Below are 19,540 nucleotides of genomic sequence, written 5' to 3' on the forward strand. Positions count from 1 at the left end.
TTGTGTGTATCACAATACTTTTTGTACACGAAAGAGGAAAAAGGAAGGAGAAAACAGCGTAGCTTTAGGGTTGAATAGCTTGGGCTGTTCACTGTCATGTTTTTGGTGGCTGAACGGCCAACTCTGTTTGTGTAAACCCTAAGCCACTTGGATTATGGATATACACACAAATACTCTCTTTCATCTTATTATTTAATAATTCCCTTGTTTGACAACTTCTTTTCATGTTGTTTACGCTACAAACTATGTTTACCTCATAATAAATCAAAGCAGACCCCTTTCAAATCCTCTCAACCAAAGCGACGGCATACCTTATCTCTTTATTTTCATATTTTATTCACTCTTTTCTTTCATCATTCTACAAATACCATCACTAACCTCTCCACTCCACACCATCATTTCATTCTATTTTCCTTCTCTTTTCTCCCAAATACCAAACCATATTCATAAACACACACCCAAAATGACTATTCTTAGAGCCTTTCTTCTTCTTTTCTTTCCTTTTATGTTCCTCTATTCCTCCTCTGCCATTGCCTTCTCAAATAATGTTGTGAGTTTAGGAGCCAAGCCCGATGGCAAATCTGACTCAACGCAAGCATTTGAAACTGCATGGGCTAATGCATGTGGCTCAATGAGACCAACCTCTATTTATGTTCCACCAGGAAGATATTACCTTCGTAGTGTAACATTCAATGGGCCGTGCAAGAATAATGCAATTTTCATACGCATTGATGGCACTTTGGTGGCTCCATCAGACTATAAAGTTATTGGCAGTTCTGCAGCTTGGATCTTGTTTAGAGGAGTTGATGGAGTAACTATCTCAGGTGGAGTTCTTGATGGTAAAGGAAGTGGGTTATGGGCATGCAAGAACTCGACCAAGACTTGTCCTAGTGGGGCCACGGTATGAAATTTAACCTCATTATTAATCTACTATCTCTATGATAAATAATTAGCACTTTCATTTATTTAGTTCATTACATGTTTAATCATGCAGACAATTGAAATCTCCAACTCCAAGAATGTAGTGCTTAGTGCATTAACATCACTCAATAGTCAAATGTTCCATATAGTCGTAAATGGTTGCCAAAATATCAAAATGAAAGGACTTAAGGTCTTGGCTTCTGGCAATAGTCCCAATACTGATGGTATTCACGTACAACTATCATCTGATGTAACTATACTCAACTCCAAGATAGGCACGGGAGATGACTGCATATCCATCGGTCCTGGGACCTCCAACTTGTGGATTGAGAATATTGTTTGTGGGCCCGGTCATGGAATAAGGTATGTTCAATTATTATTATTATATTCAAAATTTGTGTGAAAAAAAAAATGTAAAACTTATGGGTAAATATGTTTGGTCGATTTTGTAGCATTGGAAGTCTAGCAAAGGACTTAGAAGAGGCTGGAGTGCAGAACGTGACCGTTAAAAAAGCTTTATTTTCACGCACCCAAAACGGGGTGAGAATCAAGGCATGGGGTAGGCCAAGCAATGGGTTTGTTAAGAATATTCTCTTCCAACATATTGTTATGGACAATGTTCAAAATCCAATTGTTATTGACCAAAATTATTGCCCAAGTCACAAAGGTTGTCCGGGTCAGGTAATATACATGATTTGTAAGCAATTCAAATGGACTTTTAATTTATGGCTCTCGATCATATTTCGATTGTTAACCCTTCTTTAATTTTCTTCTTGTTTGCATCAAACAGGCTTCTGGCGTCAAAATCAGTGACGTGACGTACCAAGACATTCATGGAACATCAGCCACTCAAATTGCAGTGAAATTTGATTGTAGTCCAACAAATCCATGCAGTGGAATAAAAATGGAGGACGTAAAACTTTCTTATAAGGATCAAATAGCTGGAGCGACGTGTAGCCATGTAGGAGGAACAGCTACCGGTAGTGTTGAACCGAGTAATTGCTTGTAGAGAAACTTATATGATGAAACTTATATGGTAAATGTGTGGATGTATATGTGAAACAAAACAATAAATCAATTATTTTTTTATTAGATTTGATACTTGATCATTGTTCCTATGTTCCAGCGACATGATTATGTTACTTCCTCGAGTGAAAATTATTCTCATAGATCAACACAAGTCTTTCCAATATGCTTTGTTCTCATTCGCATACATCATAAGAAAATTTCTAAGAGATCACCCAACATAGAATTGCTTTAAGTAAAGCTTGTTTAATTATGAAGTTTCTATTATTGAACCACTTAACGGGAAAACACATAGCTTTTATAGGCATAAACTTTTAGTTCTTTTAAATTTTTCTTAGACGATCACTCTCATTCAGATGTGGTCTCTATATTTATGTCTCACTCTTTTACTCGAGTGTCATATATTGATTGAGATCCTATTTCCTTAACTTTCATAGGTAGCAAACGTCAAATATTCTTAATTTTCATAATAATTTTAAATGTAGGGTAGGGTTGAGTGAAGTTACAACCCTATCTTCAGGTCGAGTTGGGTTATAACCCAATTTTCAGATAACCCTATTCTCATAAAACACAAACATCAAACATTCACAAGTTACAACGTATCACTAACATCAGTAACAAACGTCAAATATTCTTAATTTTCATAATAATTTTAAAAATATGGTAGGATTGAGTTGAGTTGTAACCCTATTTTCAGGTAGTTCGAGTTGAGTTATAGCCCTATACTCATAAAACTCAAAATATAAAAAATTCACAAGTCACAATGTACCACTAACATCAATAACGTCAATTATTCTTAATTTACATAATAATTTAAAACGTACCATATGGGTTGAGTTGGATTGTAACCCTATTTTCAGGTAGTTTGAGTCGGGTTATTAACCCTATTATCATAAGACTCAAATATCAAACATTCACAAGTCACAATCAAATATTCTTAATTTTCATAATAATTTAAAACGTATCATATGGGTTGAGTTGGATTGTAACCCTATTTTCAGGTAGTTTGAGTCGGGTTATAACCCTATTCTCATAAGACTCAAATATCAAACATTCACAAGTCACAACACATCACTAACATTGGTAACAAACGTTACATATTTTCTTAATTTTCATAATAATCTTAAAAGTACGGAAGGGTTGAGTTTGATTGTAATCCTATTTTAATATAGTTCGTACTTATCGAGTTATCCATAGTTGCGATTAGTAAAATTATCGAGCCATACGAGCCAATAACCTACTATTTCTCCTCTCTCTCTCTCTTTTTTTTTTTTTTTTTTTTTTAATTTCCAAAAAAAAAAATCAACATTTAAAAAAAATCCCCAAATTAATATAAGAGCAGCGAGCCCACAACCATACATATGGCAACCGATTCTCTTTCGCAGAGCTCTTTGGCAATCAAAGAGAGAAGAAAATGGCAATGGCCTTATCCTCATCTACAATTACTCCGACCCTCAAACTGTCGCCTCCTCCAACATCCCAATCCGCCCGGCTTCTCCTTCGCATCCCCTCCAACCCCAATTCCGCCGCCCCAACTTCGATCAATAAGCTCCTCACCGCTGCACCGTCCGACAAGTGGAGGCTCCGAATCTCTTTCTTTCCTGCCTTTTTGAAGAAGGGCAAAGATGTTGGTGCTCTTAAAGAGGAGCTTCTTGAGGCGATTGCGCCCCTTGATCGAGGAGCTGAGGCCACCCCTGAAGACCAGGAAATGGTCGATCAGGTTTGGTATCGTTATCTCAGTTTTGAAGTTTTATTGTGCTGTAGTTTAAAATGGAAAATTTTCAATTTGAAGGAGGATTTATACGGAAAGGCCACTACAATGTGATAGACGATTTTATATGGCTAGAAGTAAGAGGGAACTAGAACTTATACTTTAACTATATGTCCAAGGACCATGTTCAAATCTCTAAGAAGTTACATTTTTTGTGTGGAAAATTTTACATGAGAGTTTATACACTTTGGACGATGTTCAACGACATTCCTCTTTAGTGTGCATAGCGGTGTGTTCTTTGTTATGTTGTGGTGTTGGAGGTTGTAAGATCTCATGTCGGTTGGGGAGGAGAATGAAACATTCTTTATAAAGGTGTGGAAACCTCTCCGTAGTAGACGCGTTTTAAAAACCTTGAGGGGAAGCCCGAAAGGGAATGCTTAAAGAGAAAAATATCTGCTAGCGGTGGGCTTGGGCTGTTACCGTTGGTAGCAAAGCCAGACACTAGGCGATGTGCCAGTGAGGAGATTGAGTCCCGAAAGGGGGTGGACACGAGATGGTGTGAAGGGGTGGACTCTGGGTCCTGAAGGGGTGGTCTCACATCGATTGAAGAAGGGAACGAGTGTCAGCGAGGATGCTGGGCACCGAAGGGGGTGGATTGTAAGATCCCACATCGGTTTGGGAGGGGAACGAAACACCCATTATAAGGGTGTGGAAACATCTCCCTAGTAGGCGCGTTTTATAAACCTTGAGGAGAAGCCCGAAAGGGAAAGCCCAAAGAGGACAATATCTGCTAGCGGTGGTTGTGAGATCACACATTTGTTAGAGAGGGGAACGCAACATTCTTTATAAGGTATGGAAACCTCTGCCTAGTAGACGTGTTTTAAAAATCTTGAGAGGAAGCCCGAAAGGGAAAGCCCAAAGAAAAAAATATCTGCTAGCGGTGGGCTTGGGCTGTTACCGTTGGTATCAAAGCCAAACACTAGGCGATGTGCCAGTGAGGAGACTGAGTCCCGAAAGGGGGTGGACACGAGGTGGTGTGCCAGCAAGGACACTGGGTCTTGAAAGGGTGGTCCCACATCGATTGAAGAAGGGAACCAGTGTCAGTGAGGACGCTGGGCATCGAAAGGGGTGGATTGTAAGATCCCACATCGGTTGGGGGAGGGGAACGAAACACCCATTATAAGGGTGTGGAAACATTTCTCTAGCCGATGCATTTTAAAAACCTTGAGGAGAAGCCCGAAAGAAAAAAACCCAAGGAGGACAATATCTGCTAGCGGTGGTTGTGAGATCTCACGTTAGTTGGAGAGGAGAACACAACATTCTTTATAAGGTATGGAAACCTCTGCCTAGCATACGCGTTTTAAAAATCTTGAGGGGAAACCCAAAAGGGAAAGTCCAAAGAAACAATATCTGGTAGCGGTGGGCTTGAGCCGTTACAAATGGTATCAGAGCCAGCTTCCTTGAGAATATGAGGTGATAGGAAGTAATGCTTTTGTCTTAGTTATGGAGGTTTAATTTGGTCATATGTTTCTATGGTGGATATTGGTACCGGAGGGAACATCTTAAGGCCCTTAGATTTGCTATGCATGATACACGTTGTTGGTCAAAGCACAAAGCATACCATGACAACGGGCATAACATGCTCTATTGAGGGTTACATCTATGTGCGGTCTCTTGTTAGATTCTATATTTCTCTTTGGATTCGAGTGTCGAGTCCTTTTTGTAACTACTCGCTAAGCCTTATTTTACTTGTTTAGAGTCCCTATGCATGTGTATTCTATCATGTTTTCTCTAGGAAAGGTCCGTTATTCATTAAAAAACTATATAATCTATTGAAAATGTATTGACTTGATTAAAGAAGATCTGGTTGATTGGCTGCTACTATACTGAGTTGAATGTGTTGAGTGTTACGGTCATGCTTGTCTAAGACGTGTTGCCTGTGGATGTGTGTGAGATCCCACATCGGTTGGGTAGGAGAACGAAACATTCTTTATAAGAGTGTGGAAACCTCTCCCTAGTAGATGTGGTTTAAAAAACTTGAGGGGAAACCCGAAGGGGAAAGTCCAAAGAGGAAAATTTCTGCTAGCGGTGGGCTTGGGCCATTATAAATGGTATCAGAGATAGACATCGGGCGATGTGCCAGCAAAGATGCTGAACCCCGAAGGGGGGTGGACATGAGGCGGTGTGTCAGCAATGACGCTGGGCCCTGAAAGGGGGTGGATTGTGAGATCCCACATTGGTCGGGGAGGAGAACAAAACATTATTGATAAGGGTGTGGAAACCTCTCCCTAGCAAATGCGTTTTAAAAACCTTTAGGGTAAGCTCGAAAGGGAAAGTCCAAAGAGGACAAATCTACTAGCGGTGGGCTTGGGCAATTACACCGCGTCGGATGTCCCGGTCATGTTTGTCCAGGACGTGTTGTCAATGGTTGCATGTCTGTTCTAAACCCTTTTTACTTGTTTTCATGTTAATAGGCATTTACTATTCTTGTTGTGTTAATACACACCGATCACCAAAATCATATCTACACTCGACAGGGCTAAAATGCTCCAAAATGTACCATAGGAGAATGAGACTAGTAACCAATTTTTTCTACCTAAGTTACATGTCATCAAAGCTATGGTTGTTGCTTATTTGATTTTAGCCTATAACATTGCTTTCTTTTTTAAATTGTTTTGAACGCATTTCCTTTCGCACGTTTCCAAAATATTTCTCTTAAATGTGACTCGAGGCTCGAGCATACGCTAATATTATTCGCAATGTCTGAATCTCACACGATTGACTTGTTCAATGGGTTAGAAATAGTGTTGCACAATCGTTGTCCCTCTGCCACGAGAGTGTGATTGTGACAGAGTGCATGGTGCCCTACTAATTAGGAAAGATATAAAGGAAGACTTCTTATTTGGATGACATCATTTCTACCTGTACCTTGAAGTCAACTTAACCATAAAAGTACCAAGTTGACCATAAAAGTACCATGTGGAAGTGGAAAGAAGACTTTTTTTATAGAATGGGCGACTAGTGTCACAATTGGACTCATGCGGCAACGGGACAACGATTGTGTGACACTTGTTCTAACCTAGTGAACAAGTCAGCCATGTGAAATTCGGATTTCATGGACAATATTGGCATATGTTCGAGCCTCCAGTCACATTTGAGAGAAATGTTTTAGAAAAACGTGAGCGAAGAAATACATTGAAAACAATTTTAAAGAAAACAATGTTATAGGCTAAAACCGAATAAACAACAACAATGACTTTGATAGCATATAACCCAGGTAGGAAGAATTGACAACTAGTCACATCTTCCATAGTACATTTTGGGGCAATTTAACCCTAGCGGATGTAGACATGATTTTGATGACTGGTCATACACCCCGTATTCACACAACAAGAGTAGTAAAGGCCTATTTAACATGAAAGCTAGTAAAAGGAGTTTGGAACGGGCATGCGGTCATGGACAACACGTCCTAGACAAGCATGATCAGAACATCCAACACACGTCCACAGACAACACGCCTTAGACAAGCATGACCGTGACAACTAACACCTTAGCTAAGATCTAGTAGACCATAATAGCATAGGTAATTAGCCTAAAATTCCAAATTTGAAGGCCTTTTCCTTCTTTGAAATGAGCATTAAATTCCAACTTTATAACTTATTGTATTGTGATGTCCCACATTGGTTGGGGAGGTGAACAAACCACCATTTATAAGGGTGTGGAAACCTTTCCCAAGCAGATGCGTTTTAAAGCTTTGAAGGGAAGCCCGAAAGGGAAAACCCAAAGAGGACAATATCTGCTAGCAGTGGATCTGGGCCGTTACAAATGGTATCAGAGCCAAACACCAAATGATGTGCCAGCCTTCTCACTGTTCCCCAAAGGGGGTAGACACGAGGCGGTGTGCCAGTATGGGCCCCAAAGGGGGTGGATATGGGGGCAATCCCACATTGATTGGAGGAAGGAAAGAGTGTCAGTAAAGACGCTGGCCCCGAAGGGGGGTGGATTGTGATGTCCCACATTGGTTGGGGAGGAGAACAAACCACCATTTATAAGGGTGTGGAAACCTTCCCCTAGCAGACGCGTTTTAAAGCCTTGAGGGGAAACCCGAAAGGGAAAGCCCAGCCTTGAGGGGAAACCCGAAAGGGAAAGCCCAAAGAGGACAATATCGGCTAGCGGTGGATCTGGGCCATGGTCAATTTTCTATTTATATTCGCTTTTAATAAATCATAGCATAATTTTTCATCTCATTTTGATATATTTAAACCAACAGATATCACGTAAGCTTGAAGCAGTTAACCCAACAAAGGAACCACTCAAATCTGATTTACTAAATGGGAAATGGGAGCTCATATATACCACATCAACATCAATTCTGCAAACTGAGGTAGCTGGATACTTCATTATGACATGCTTCCTCGCAACTATTTATGCTGTTTTTCTATCTCTCTGGTTGACATGAAGAATTTTGATTGATATTAAGATCTTTTATCAGCTGTTATTGATAAGACACCATCTTTAGTTAAGGAAAATGTGATAACATAAGTAAGGCCATCAAAAAATACTTGCCTAAAACAAGGAAAGGAGTTAGAATTATAAAAAAAACGCTCAACAAAATGTGGGAATGGGGATTAAAACCTTTGACCGATATAATGCCGGTTGAGGATTGTTGGGAGAGGAGTCCTACGTTGGCTAGTTAAGGGGTTGATCATGGGTTTATAAGTAAGGAATACATCTTCATTGGTATGGGGCCTTTTGTGGACAATATCATACCGTTGTGGAGATTTGTGATTTCTAATATGGTATCAGAGTCATGCTCTTAACTTAGTCATGTCAATAGAATCCTCAAATGTCGAACAAATAAGTTGTGAGCCTCAAAAGTGTAGTCAAAAGTGACTCAAGTGTCAAACAAAGGGTGTACTTTGTTCAAGGACTCCAAAGGGGTCGAGTCTCGATTAAGGGGAGGCTATTTGAGGGCTCCATAGGCATTAGAGGAGGCTCTATGGTGTACTTTGTTCGAGGGGAGGATTGTTGAGCATTGTTGGGAGAGGAGTCCCACATGGGCTAATTAAGGGGTTGATCATGGTTTTATAAGTAAGGAATACATCTCCATTGGTATAAGGTCTTTTGGGGAAACCAAAAGCAAAACGATGAGAGCTTATACTCAAAGTGGACAATATCATACCATTGTAGAGATTCGTGATTTCTAACATGGTATCAGAGTTATGCCCTTAATTTAGTCATGTCAATAGAATCCTCAAATGTCGAACAAATAAGTTGTGAGCCTCAAAAGTGACTCAAGTGTCGAACAAAGGGTGTACTTTGTTCAAGGGCTCCAAAGAAGGAGTCGAGCCTCAATTAAGGGGAGGTTGTTCAAGGGCTCCATAGGCCTTAGAGGAGGCTTTATGGTGTACTTTGTTCGAGGGTAGGATTGTTGAGGATTGTTGGGAGAGGAGTCCCACATCGACTAATTATCATATTATCTAATTCCTGTGCTTTTCGATTTCCGAGTAAACAACATCAAAAGGAATCATATTCCTATTTTCATTTCATTCTGATTGATTCTTAGTCATATTTTTATATTTTGATAGAGGCCCAAGTTGTTAAGATCAAGAACAAACTATCAAGGAATCAATGTAGATACACTAAGAGCTCAAAATATGGAATCTTGGCCATTCTTCAACCAGGTATAACTTACTGTTCTTCATTTTATTTGTTTTTAATGAGAGATTACTCAATCTCTCTCTTTTACTGCCTAATTATACTCGTGTGTCAATGGATCATATTTTTACGTAATGTAACTTCTGCCTTTGCAATTTATAGTTTGAAGACTGTGGTAAAAAAGTACATCTGTAAAGTTTACTGTAGTAGCTAAGCTTTATCCTTGTCCGGTAAACTTTTTGTTACTCTGGGTGACGTAGAAGCAACAGTAGGAAGATATGAGATCCCACATCGGTTGGGGAGGAAAACAAAACATTCTTTATAAGGGTGTGAAAACCTCTCCCTAGCAGACGTGTTTTAAAAACCTTGAGAGGAACCTCGAAAGGGAAAGTTCAAAGAGGACAATATTTGCTAGTTGTGGGCTTGGGATGTTATGAATGGTATCAGAGCCAGACATCGGGCGATGTGCCAACGAGAAGGCTGAGCCTCGAATGGGGGTTGACACGAGGTGGTGTACTAGCAAGGACGTTGGCTCCAAAGGGAGGTGGATTGGAGGGTCCCACATCGATTGGAGAAGGCTTAGCTTCTTTGGACTTTCTCTTACGGACTTCCCCTCAAGGTTTTTAAAACGTGTCTCATAAGGAGAGATTTCTACACCCTTATAAAGAATGTTTTCGTTCTCCTCCCCAACCGATGTGGGATCTCACAATCCACCCCACTCCGGAGCCTAGCGTTCTCGCTCGCACTTGTTCCCTTCTCCAATCGATATGGGACCCCCTAGTCCACCTCCCTTCGGGGCCTAGCGTCCTTGCTGACACACCGTCTTTTGTCCATCCTCCTATGTATGTTTAATCGTTGAGATAAAAGAATCATTGCTAAAAGAATCTAACAATATATCAAAGAAATGCTTATCTATTTTTTCTCAATGAGATGATGTATTCACATTCTTGTCCTTTTTATAGGTCACAGCCAACTTGAAGCCTTTAAACACAAGAAAAGTAGCTGTTCAATTTGACACTTTCAAAATTCTTGGTCTGGTAAGTCATCTGCTTTCTTTGATTATTACATATCTATCAAACTATATTGTGCTTTTATTTCTCGGACTCTGGGACTCGGGTTCTTGAAATAAAAGAATTGAGAATTACCGTGAGATCCTACGTCGGTTAGGGAGGAAAACGAAACATTCTTTATAAGGGTGTGGAAACCTCCCTTAGCATATGCATTTTAAGCCCAAATAGGACAATATCTGCAAGCGGTGATTGGGCAGTTACAAATGGTATCAGAACTAGACACTGGACGATGGGCTAGCGAGGCGGCTGAACCCCGGGTCCCATATCGATTGGAGAAGGGAACGAGTGTCAGTGAGAACATTGGGCATCGAAGGGGGGTGGATTGTGAAATCCCACATTGGTTGGAGAGGAGAACGAGCATTTTTTTATAAGAGTGTGGAAACCTCTCTCCTAGCAGATGCGTTGTAAAAACTTTGAGGGGAAGCCCAAAGAGACAATATCTGTAAGCGGTGGGCTTGGACTGTTACAATTACATTAGTGGATTGTGTGAATGTCTTTTTTATAGGACTTACGACCTTGCATAGAAAGAATAGATCTCCTTCGTGTTTTGTCTTTTTCTTTTTTCTTTTGGAGATTTCATTGAAAGAAATGAAAGAATACGAGAGCTTACGAGAAATACGCCCGAACAAAAGAAGCTCAAAACAAATTACATAAAGGGACTCCAATCCAAGGGTACAAGACCAAGATCATAACACGTAGCTTAAACGACAAAGTAAGTCAAGGCACATCGTTAACTAGCTATGGTAGAATGGAATCATATTCTTTGCTAAGCGCTGAATATCTCACAATCTTTCATCGGTTGTAATTTCATATCATGATGTAATTTTTGTTCGTGTCTTGAACAACAGATACCAGTTAAAGCGCCAGGAAGAGCGCGTGGTGAACTGGAAATCACATATTTAGATGAAGAGTTGCGGTAAGTTATCGTGCTAAATTTTTCTTATCGTTTTCTAGTTTCTTCTAGACGCGGGATTGAGGGTCAATTCGAAATAAATTTTCGTAATCAAACTTAGCATTTGGTTGAGATTACTTTTATTCATGCATCATCACCATAGTGTTATTAAACTTTTTTCCGTTCGATATTACATGTAGTTGGGAATTTGAACCTCTGACATCTTAATCGAGAATATGTCTTAACCTGTTGAACACTTGAACTACGATTAGGTTGGCAATGTTATTAAACTGTTATATCATTGTATTTTGACAGAATATCTCGAGGTGACAAAGGGAACCTCTTTATCTTGAAGATGATCGACCCTTCTTATCGGGTACCAGTATAACATTAATCTCTTTACTATTATCTTATAATATGTATATTTATTATATACCAAATTATACCGTAAGAATCTCTCCTAAGTGTAATCTAGAAATAATCACGGAGGTTATTCTAAATTATAATTTAAACTCTTTATTTATCCTCGTAACGTCATTTACGAAAAAAAGTGAATTTATGTATTTAAATATATTTAAATATAAAGTTGATTTTTTTTTTTTTTTTTTTTTTTTTTTTTTAGTTTTCCAATGAGAAAAAAAATTATTTGAATAAATGTATTTTTGTGGTTTAAATTCAAATTAAGTCAAAGAGTTCCTTTTGGTAGCCAAGTTTTGTCTTTTACCCAAATATTTCTAATTGTGATTCATACACATATTATTAATTTGTATGCAATTAAGATTTTATTTATTTATTATTATTATTATTTATTTATTTATTATCTTTTTCTCTTCAGATTTATAATTAAATTTTAAATTAAAGAATTAGATTTTCAAAAGTATTTTTTTTTAATTATTTAGATTTTGTTAAATAATGTATATAATATATTATGTTATAAAATAATTATTATATAAAACTTTTAAAATTTAATACCTTGAATTTTTTATAATTTTTTCAAAAAAATTCATTAATAATTCTTTAAAAAAAAATTAAAAATCTTGAAATTTTAAAAATAATATTAACACTCTCCACCTTTATAAAAAATTTTAATTTTTTATTTATTTATTATTTATATATTGATGAAAATCATTTATCGACACTTCATAGATTATATCTGAATTTTTTTTAATATTACTTTTAAAAGTTAAATGAATATTCTTTTATACAGAGTAAATGTAATTTTAAATTATTTTTTTCAAAAAAAAAAAATTTAAGTATTTTTATATTTAAGGGATTTTTTAAAATAAATATTAACAATTTTCTTAGATTTTTTTTTAGTTTAAAAGTATTTTTTTTTTAACTTTTAACATTTAAAAATACTTTTATTAATTTAGTTAAATTAATAATTAATAAATAATAGTTAAATTTAATAAAGTGGTTTAAAATATTTTTATTAATTTAACTAATAAGGTGATAAATTAATAAATAATAGTTGAGATTTAATTTAATATTTAGTTGAAAACGATAAGGATTTTTACTTAATTCTTATTGGGGCTCGGGTCTTAAATGGATATAATCATTTTAGGCAAATTGATCATTCACGTATTGTTTGTAATTACTAATGCGTAAAAAAATTGTTTTTCACTGGCAAGTCCTTAAAATGATAGACATATTGAATCAGCTACAAAAGTAGCAGAAGTTCATAACTCACTCAGTATTAAAATCTCAGTATTAAAATCTAGTCGTTAGGATCGTTCTCAAAATATTAATCTTCTCAATTAATGAATTTATAAAATGAGATTAAATACATTGTGGTATAGTCTTATAAAAATCCATTGCATAGAATATTCTCGCTCACGTGTCTCCGTATAAATAATTTATATCAAATCATTTGTAACAATTACAAAGTGAGTCGTATCAGTAGTGATAATAGGATAAGATATCCGACCTTATTTATGGACTATTGATACAAACTGTATTTGTATCGATAGTGTTACTATGAAGGTATCTTTCGTTTTTTTAGGTCATCTTATCTGACATTGAATAATTTTAGGTAATATACGGTCATCAACCTCTATAATAATCTTATCGAAATAGTTATCAATGCAAACGAATTTAACCTTTATAAGTTGACGACAATATACTAGCAAAATAACATTTCAAAACGAATAGGAATTCAAATTAACCTCATCGTAATAAATATACGAGCACATGTTGACTTTTAAATTTAGTATGAAAATAATATAATTTAGTAAATCAATTATATATGAAAAAAATGGAAAAAGTCAAGTTGATTTTTTTTGGGGTCATATTTGTAAATTTAAAAACAGTAATATCGCACGTTGGTTGGGGAGGAGAATGAAACATCCTTTTTAAGGGTATGGAAACATTTCCCTAGCAGGCCTGTTTTAAAACCTTGAGGGGAAACTCGAAAGAAAAAGCCCAAAGAGAACAATATCTGCTAGTGTGATACCCAGACACCGGACTATGTGCCAGCAAGAAGACTCTTCCTCAAAGGGGGTAAACACAAGCTAATGTGATACCCAGACACCGGACTATATGCCAGCAAGAAGACTCTTCCTCAAAGGGGGTAGACACAAGGCAGTGTGCCAGTAAGGACGTTGGGTCTCGAAGGGAGGTGGATTTTGTGGTGGCCCACATCGATTGGAGGAAGAAACGAGTGTCAGCGAGGACGTTGAGTCCTAAAAGGGGGTGGATTGTGATATCCCACATTGGTTGGGGAGAAGTATGAAACATCCTTTCTAAGGGTGTGGAAACCTTTCCCCTTTAAAGTCTTGAGGGGAAGCCCAAAAGGAGAAAGTCCAAAGAAACAATATCTGATAGCAGGACTTGAGCCATTACAAATGGTATCAGAGCTAGACACCAGACTATGTGCCATCAAGGAGGCTCTTCCTCGAAAGGGGGCAGACACGAGGCGGTGTGCCAATAAGGACGTTGGGTCTCGAAAGGAAGTGGATTCGGTGGTGGTCCAACATCGATTGGAGAAAGGAACGAGTGTCAGCGAGGACGCTGAACCTTGAAAGGGGGTGAATTGTGATATCCTACATTTGGTTGGAGAGGAGAACGAAACACTCTTACAAAAATTATGGCTAGATTTGTAATTTATATTAGAATGTTTTGCTATTTTTGCAACTATTCTTATATTTTAAGGTTAAACCTTTAGCTGTCAAAATCGTCTTGTAGTGCAAGCGTTGAAAGCACGCGACGTGTTTTGCGGAAGAAAATTTAAAAGTCAGAAAGGCGGAACCCTAGCCGGTTGCCGTCAACTTTCAGGCCACCATATAATTTGAGACACACAAATATTTTGTTTTCTTTTAAAATAAAATTAAATAAATAAATAAATAAATAATTTTAAATATTAAATAAATGGTTAAAAAAACGAGGGCATCTCCTTTCATCTCTCTATAAAGTCATGAGCCCTAGGGCTTTCTCAACGTCAACTCTCCTCTTCTTTCCTATATTACCCTAATTATGGTCTTCTCTCTCTTTCATTCTCTTCCTTCGACCATCGGAGTTGTGTCGGGTTGATTTGACTTACGATGTTGGACTCATGTTTGAGCTGAGTATCGGAGTTGTGTCGGGTCGGGTTGATTTGTCGGATGAACTTGTCCCTGGCTTGTGCTTTTTCTAAACCCTATAGTTCAGTTTCTAGCTCGTGCTTGAACGTTGCTCTCGTTTTCTTTATGATTTTTCGAGAAGCGAATTAAGGGTTCGAGAGAAAGAGGTTGAGGTTGATGGGAATGTTGTTTGGCTCGAGGTTCATGTATCAACGGCACATTTGGATCGAAATGGTATTATTTGGTTGTTTTTATATAATCTCGGACCAGGCTTCATTCCCGTCAACCAAATGCCTCCTTACAAAAGTCTCCATCTCGGATGAAGTTTAGAAAGGTATGATATATGATTCCCGACCTGGGTTTCGATTGAAATGACTTTTTAAGTATTTTTTTTTAATTAAAAAGATGGAAAATTTTATTTATTTGCATGGAAAAACACTTGTCAATCAAATAAAGTAAGAGAAAAGTCAAAGGTAGAATTTTTATTTTTTTGTTACCAGAAAATATGGATGTTTTTACAAATGTTTTTGTTTGTGCTGTCCTTTGACCTTTGACTTTTGCCCATGATTTTCTGTGTTTGACCCAAACTGACTCATGGTGGTTCCCTTTTTTCTATTTGGTTTTGGGAAACAAACAAAATTAATCAAACACGACATTTTTGGTTGTATCATGACGAAGAAAATGAAATCGTAAACCCTAATTTTTCCGGAACCAAGTTCGAGGAAAGGTCCTCATTGTGTCACCGACTTCTACGACCAGTTAACTGAGTTATACCCTATTTGTAGTTTCGCTTATTGCTATCAATTTGTGACTTTTGTGTGAGAGAATCAGAGACCGCTACCCACGTGTTTCATTTCTAGTCATGGTCGAGGTAATTGTTGCTGCAATTGATATCGCTCGTAAGTATAGACTTTTGGGTTTTGGGTTTTTTGACTCACACGTGTTTCTGTCGATTTGTCTTAACACTCACTTTATCGATCGAAGGACCTCGAGTCTCAATAGTTGAACACGACCGATTTTGAGAAGGTGCTTACGTTGATTTTGGTTTTGAATGTATAGGAATTAGGAAATAAAAGTGGATTTCATTTTACCTCGTTAGGGTTTATAAACAAGCATCTATTTCCGCCTGTAATATTAAATTTAATTCTTATTTTCTTAAAATATTATTATATTTCTCGAAAATTTTAAAATGAACGCTTTCCATCCAAAAAAATTTAAAAGTGTTTCACCGATACTTGAAAAGTAGATGAGATAATAAGCCTCTTCTCTTTTCCTTCAACTTTCTTGTGGTGACCGTCGTCGTGTGATCTCGACCATCACAATCCTCGATATAGCAAAAGTCCAAAAATGTCGAGTAGGGACGACCCTATTTCAAGCATCGTCACACAAGTCGTGAGCAAATGCAAATACGGCAGAAGGGGTTGTGGGGAATCAATTTTGTAGGAGAGAAATTAATTGTGCAAATCGGTTCATCGAGCGTTCGTCTCTGGTTGTTCGGGAGATCTCTAACGGGGACGAAAAGAGTGACAAAGAAAAACAAACAATAATTTATGTAATTTATCATTAATAAAGTAATATAATTAAAAAAAATTAATTAGTTGTTAGAATTAGATTTTTAATTAGTTAATGAACCCATCACTTTAAAAATAATTAAGTCATACGAGCTCAATTGAATCGAACTATTGAATTTTGACTAGAGATTTATTATTAATCGTTGACCTAAGTCGATCCACACGTCCCACGCTCGGACCTAAGCATTGGGCCAAAGACTGTTAGGCTTCAGCATGAAGCATCGATGGGTTTTGGGTTACGTTTATGAACTAGGGCTTGGGTTTGACGTTTTACACGTTTGGTTTGGACTTGAACAAAATCAAGTGAACCGAACCGCTGGTCTACAAACCAAATCGAGATTGGACCCTTCTACGAGTGCACTTAATTGTTACCCGTGCATCTAATTGAGAAAGTATTAGGTTTTCAGAGAACAAGAAAACCCGAAAAATGTTACGAGTGCATCTAATTGAGAACGAATTAGGTTTCCGAGAAAAATTAAATGCCGTTGTAGCAGTGCCTAAGATTAGCGGTAATGCATTTTTACCATTAAAATTAGCCGATAAAACAATAATATTATGATTCAATTCTCAAAATTATCGACTCAACGATCAAATCGTCCTCGAACTCGTCTAACCCTTCATAGTTTTATTTTCGATTCGATCCTAAATTTAAACAACATTTAAAAAAGAATTATAAAACTATTACTTCAGAAAATAAAATATTTGAATAAATTTATTAATTATTTTTATTATCTGTCAACACGGTTTCTGAGAAACCAAGAACAAAAAATAAAATAATATATTTTTTGAAATGTTTTTTATTTTATTTTTTATTTTAAATGAAATTTATTTTGGATTTATTCTCTTAAATTTTTTAAACATTATACTCAAATATATTATTTTAGACAAATAAAGCTTTGAAATAATAAATAAATAAATAAAATTAATTAAATAAATAATTAATTAATTAATTAAGTTAATTATCTCTTCTTTTGGTGCTAATTAAATGGTATTTAATTTATTGGCATTTTGTGGGGAAAGAGTTATATGAGTGTCGTTTTATACACCAAAACAATATTCCTCAATATTCTCTATTTAATATTTTCTATTTTTTATTTATTTATTTATTTATTTTTTAATTTATTAGCATTTAATTTTTTTTCATTTAAAAAAGTCAGGGGCTATATTGGGTTATGTGTGACTGTTTCGTTTTTTTTTTCTTTTTCTGTGCAATAATATTTTTTAATTCTCATAAAAAAATAATTTTTTTTTTAATTATTTATGGGATACTGCACATATTTCAATTAATTATGATTCCTTTTTTCATGTGTTTTTTTTTTATGAAAAAAAAAATTTATATTTGAATTTAAATATTAAACTTTCCATTTTATATATTTAATAAATCGTGTAATTTAAAGTTAAATTGGAAAATAACTTAATAGATAAAATATCGATGACTTATTTAGTTCGTTGGACTAAAAATTAAATTCTACGGTCGTAAAAAACTCAATCACGGGAGAAATCTAATCAACTCTACTGTATGATTTGAGTTGGGTTATGAACTTATTTGAGTTAGATTTGGTTGATCCATCGGTTCCCTAGAACTAATTGAGTTGAATCGAATCAACTCAAATTTATTGTTAATTTTAAAATATACATTTTTACTTACGATATAGTTATGTATACATTTTTTTTTTTGACGAATTAACATTTTATTTTGTTATAAATAAAAACTTGAATAAATCACCCGAATAACTCGAATTACCCAATAGGATTAAGTTGAGTTGGTTTTATTTAATAAATGAATGTTTTAATTGACAGAATATATAAGGCAAACAATTGGGTTAGATCTAAAAAATGCCCCGACCCAACTCACGAATGCCCCTTATAATTAATGTCCGTTAACGATATTTCGATAAGACTACTTTTACACGTGTCGGTTTCTTTACTTGTATTAAGATGCTTTTGGTTCATTAGTTTTGACTTTTTTTTTCTTTCTTTCTTTCTTTCTTTCTTTCTTTTTTTTTTTTTTTTTTTTTTTTTTTTTTTTTTTTGCTAAGTTTATACATTTTTTTTTTTAATGATTGGATTGAGATTGAATGTTGTATTAATTATTGTTTGGTTCTTTATATGTGGATTTAAAAAAAATGAAAGAAAAAAAAAATATATATATATATATATATATATAATGCAAAAAATGGCGGCTGCAAAGGTTGACTAATGGCGAGGGTTGAAAACCATGCAAAACATCAACGCTGTGGAAATAATGACAATGATGAACCTTAAAACGGGTAGATATTGATGTTTTGGTTTGAATTTCTTTAAATTACGGTTTGTTTCTTCGTTTTTCGTGATGAAATTGAGTTTATTGATGATGTATTAGTATATACCTTTGATTTTCATTGCCAAAAACGAGAAGGTGCGTGGTCATGGTTGACGAGAGTAAGAGATAGTTCAATTGAACGGGCTTGACTGATTTAGATAGATCGATTCAGTTTGGTTCAGCTGGACCAATCCTGTACAGTTGGATTGATTTGACCCACTTTGGTCATTTCGATTTGTTTTTTCTCCATTTTTCGAGTTAGATTCAATTGTATTACTATTTATTAGGATTACAAAACCTAATTAGGAAATTCTAAAGAATTTGGAGAAGAAAAAGGTCTGAAATTTGCTAGAAACGAGCTTTAATTGAGTAAGTAGCTTCTTTGATTGAGTTTAACTTGCATGATTGAGCGTCAAAGAGTATTGTATATGATCGTAATTTTACTAGGGTCGTGCCCTAACGTTACAAGGTCACCCCTTGCATTTATATAATATGATTTTTCTAGGGTCATGCCCTACAAGATGTGTGAGATGTGTGCACACATCTAGTATGACACGAAACACACAATAGAGTAACTCCCTGTATGTATCAGATTCTATTAGGATTGTGTCATAACAACTACAAGGTCACTCCAATGTACATGATTTTATTCTACTAGGGTCGTGCCTTAATAACTACAAAATAATGCATATATATGTGTGTGATTCTATTAGGGTTGTGCTCTAACAATACGAATTTGCATGTAATGTCACTCCTTTTATGTATATGATAAATATGTCGAACAAGTTAAAACCTACTTGACTCAAAATTGAAAACTCAAGAACATATTAGA

The 19,540-nt window shown here is 35.9% G+C and overlaps 2 protein-coding genes across 2 annotated transcripts; both read left to right on the top strand.

The window, feature by feature from the left end:
* The first annotated feature begins 421 nt into the window (after positions 1–421).
* LOC111792825 (polygalacturonase-like) lies at positions 422–2,037 on the top strand. Its single transcript, XM_023674418.2, has 4 exons — positions 422–901; positions 995–1,284; positions 1,374–1,602; positions 1,712–2,037. Exons 1-4 carry the CDS (start codon positions 464–466, stop codon positions 1,928–1,930), a joined length of 1,176 nt encoding a protein of 391 aa, XP_023530186.2. The 5' UTR covers positions 422–463; the 3' UTR covers positions 1,931–2,037.
* Positions 2,038–3,301: 1,264 nt separating this feature from the next.
* On the top strand, positions 3,302–11,801 carry LOC111794115 (putative plastid-lipid-associated protein 4, chloroplastic). Its single transcript, XM_023676259.2, has 6 exons — positions 3,302–3,667; positions 7,929–8,042; positions 9,247–9,342; positions 10,279–10,353; positions 11,235–11,302; positions 11,594–11,801. Exons 1-6 carry the CDS (start codon positions 3,362–3,364, stop codon positions 11,664–11,666), a joined length of 732 nt encoding a protein of 243 aa, XP_023532027.1. The 5' UTR covers positions 3,302–3,361; the 3' UTR covers positions 11,667–11,801.
* Positions 11,802–19,540: the final 7,739 nt, after the last annotated feature.

Source organism: Cucurbita pepo, chromosome 4, assembly GCF_057944985.1.
Source record: "Cucurbita pepo subsp. pepo isolate OVF chromosome 4, ASM5794498v1, whole genome shotgun sequence".
Classification (NCBI taxonomy): domain Eukaryota; kingdom Viridiplantae; phylum Streptophyta; class Magnoliopsida; order Cucurbitales; family Cucurbitaceae; genus Cucurbita; species Cucurbita pepo.

Excerpts from the sequence above, each read along its gene's own strand:
- LOC111792825 (XM_023674418.2), top strand. The coding sequence starts at position 464 with ATGACTATTCTTAGAGCCTTTCTTCTTCTTTTCTTTCCTTTTATGTTC. Across the intron at positions 902-994 it reads CTTGTCCTAGTGGGGCCACG|ACAATTGAAATCTCCAACTC; the intron begins GTATGAAATTTA and ends TTAATCATGCAG. Across the intron at positions 1,285-1,373 it reads GGGCCCGGTCATGGAATAAG|CATTGGAAGTCTAGCAAAGG; the intron begins GTATGTTCAATT and ends TCGATTTTGTAG.
- LOC111794115 (XM_023676259.2), top strand. The coding sequence starts at position 3,362 with ATGGCAATGGCCTTATCCTCATCTACAATTACTCCGACCCTCAAACTG. Across the intron at positions 8,043-9,246 it reads CATCAATTCTGCAAACTGAG|AGGCCCAAGTTGTTAAGATC; the intron begins GTAGCTGGATAC and ends ATATTTTGATAG. Across the intron at positions 11,303-11,593 it reads TATTTAGATGAAGAGTTGCG|AATATCTCGAGGTGACAAAG; the intron begins GTAAGTTATCGT and ends GTATTTTGACAG.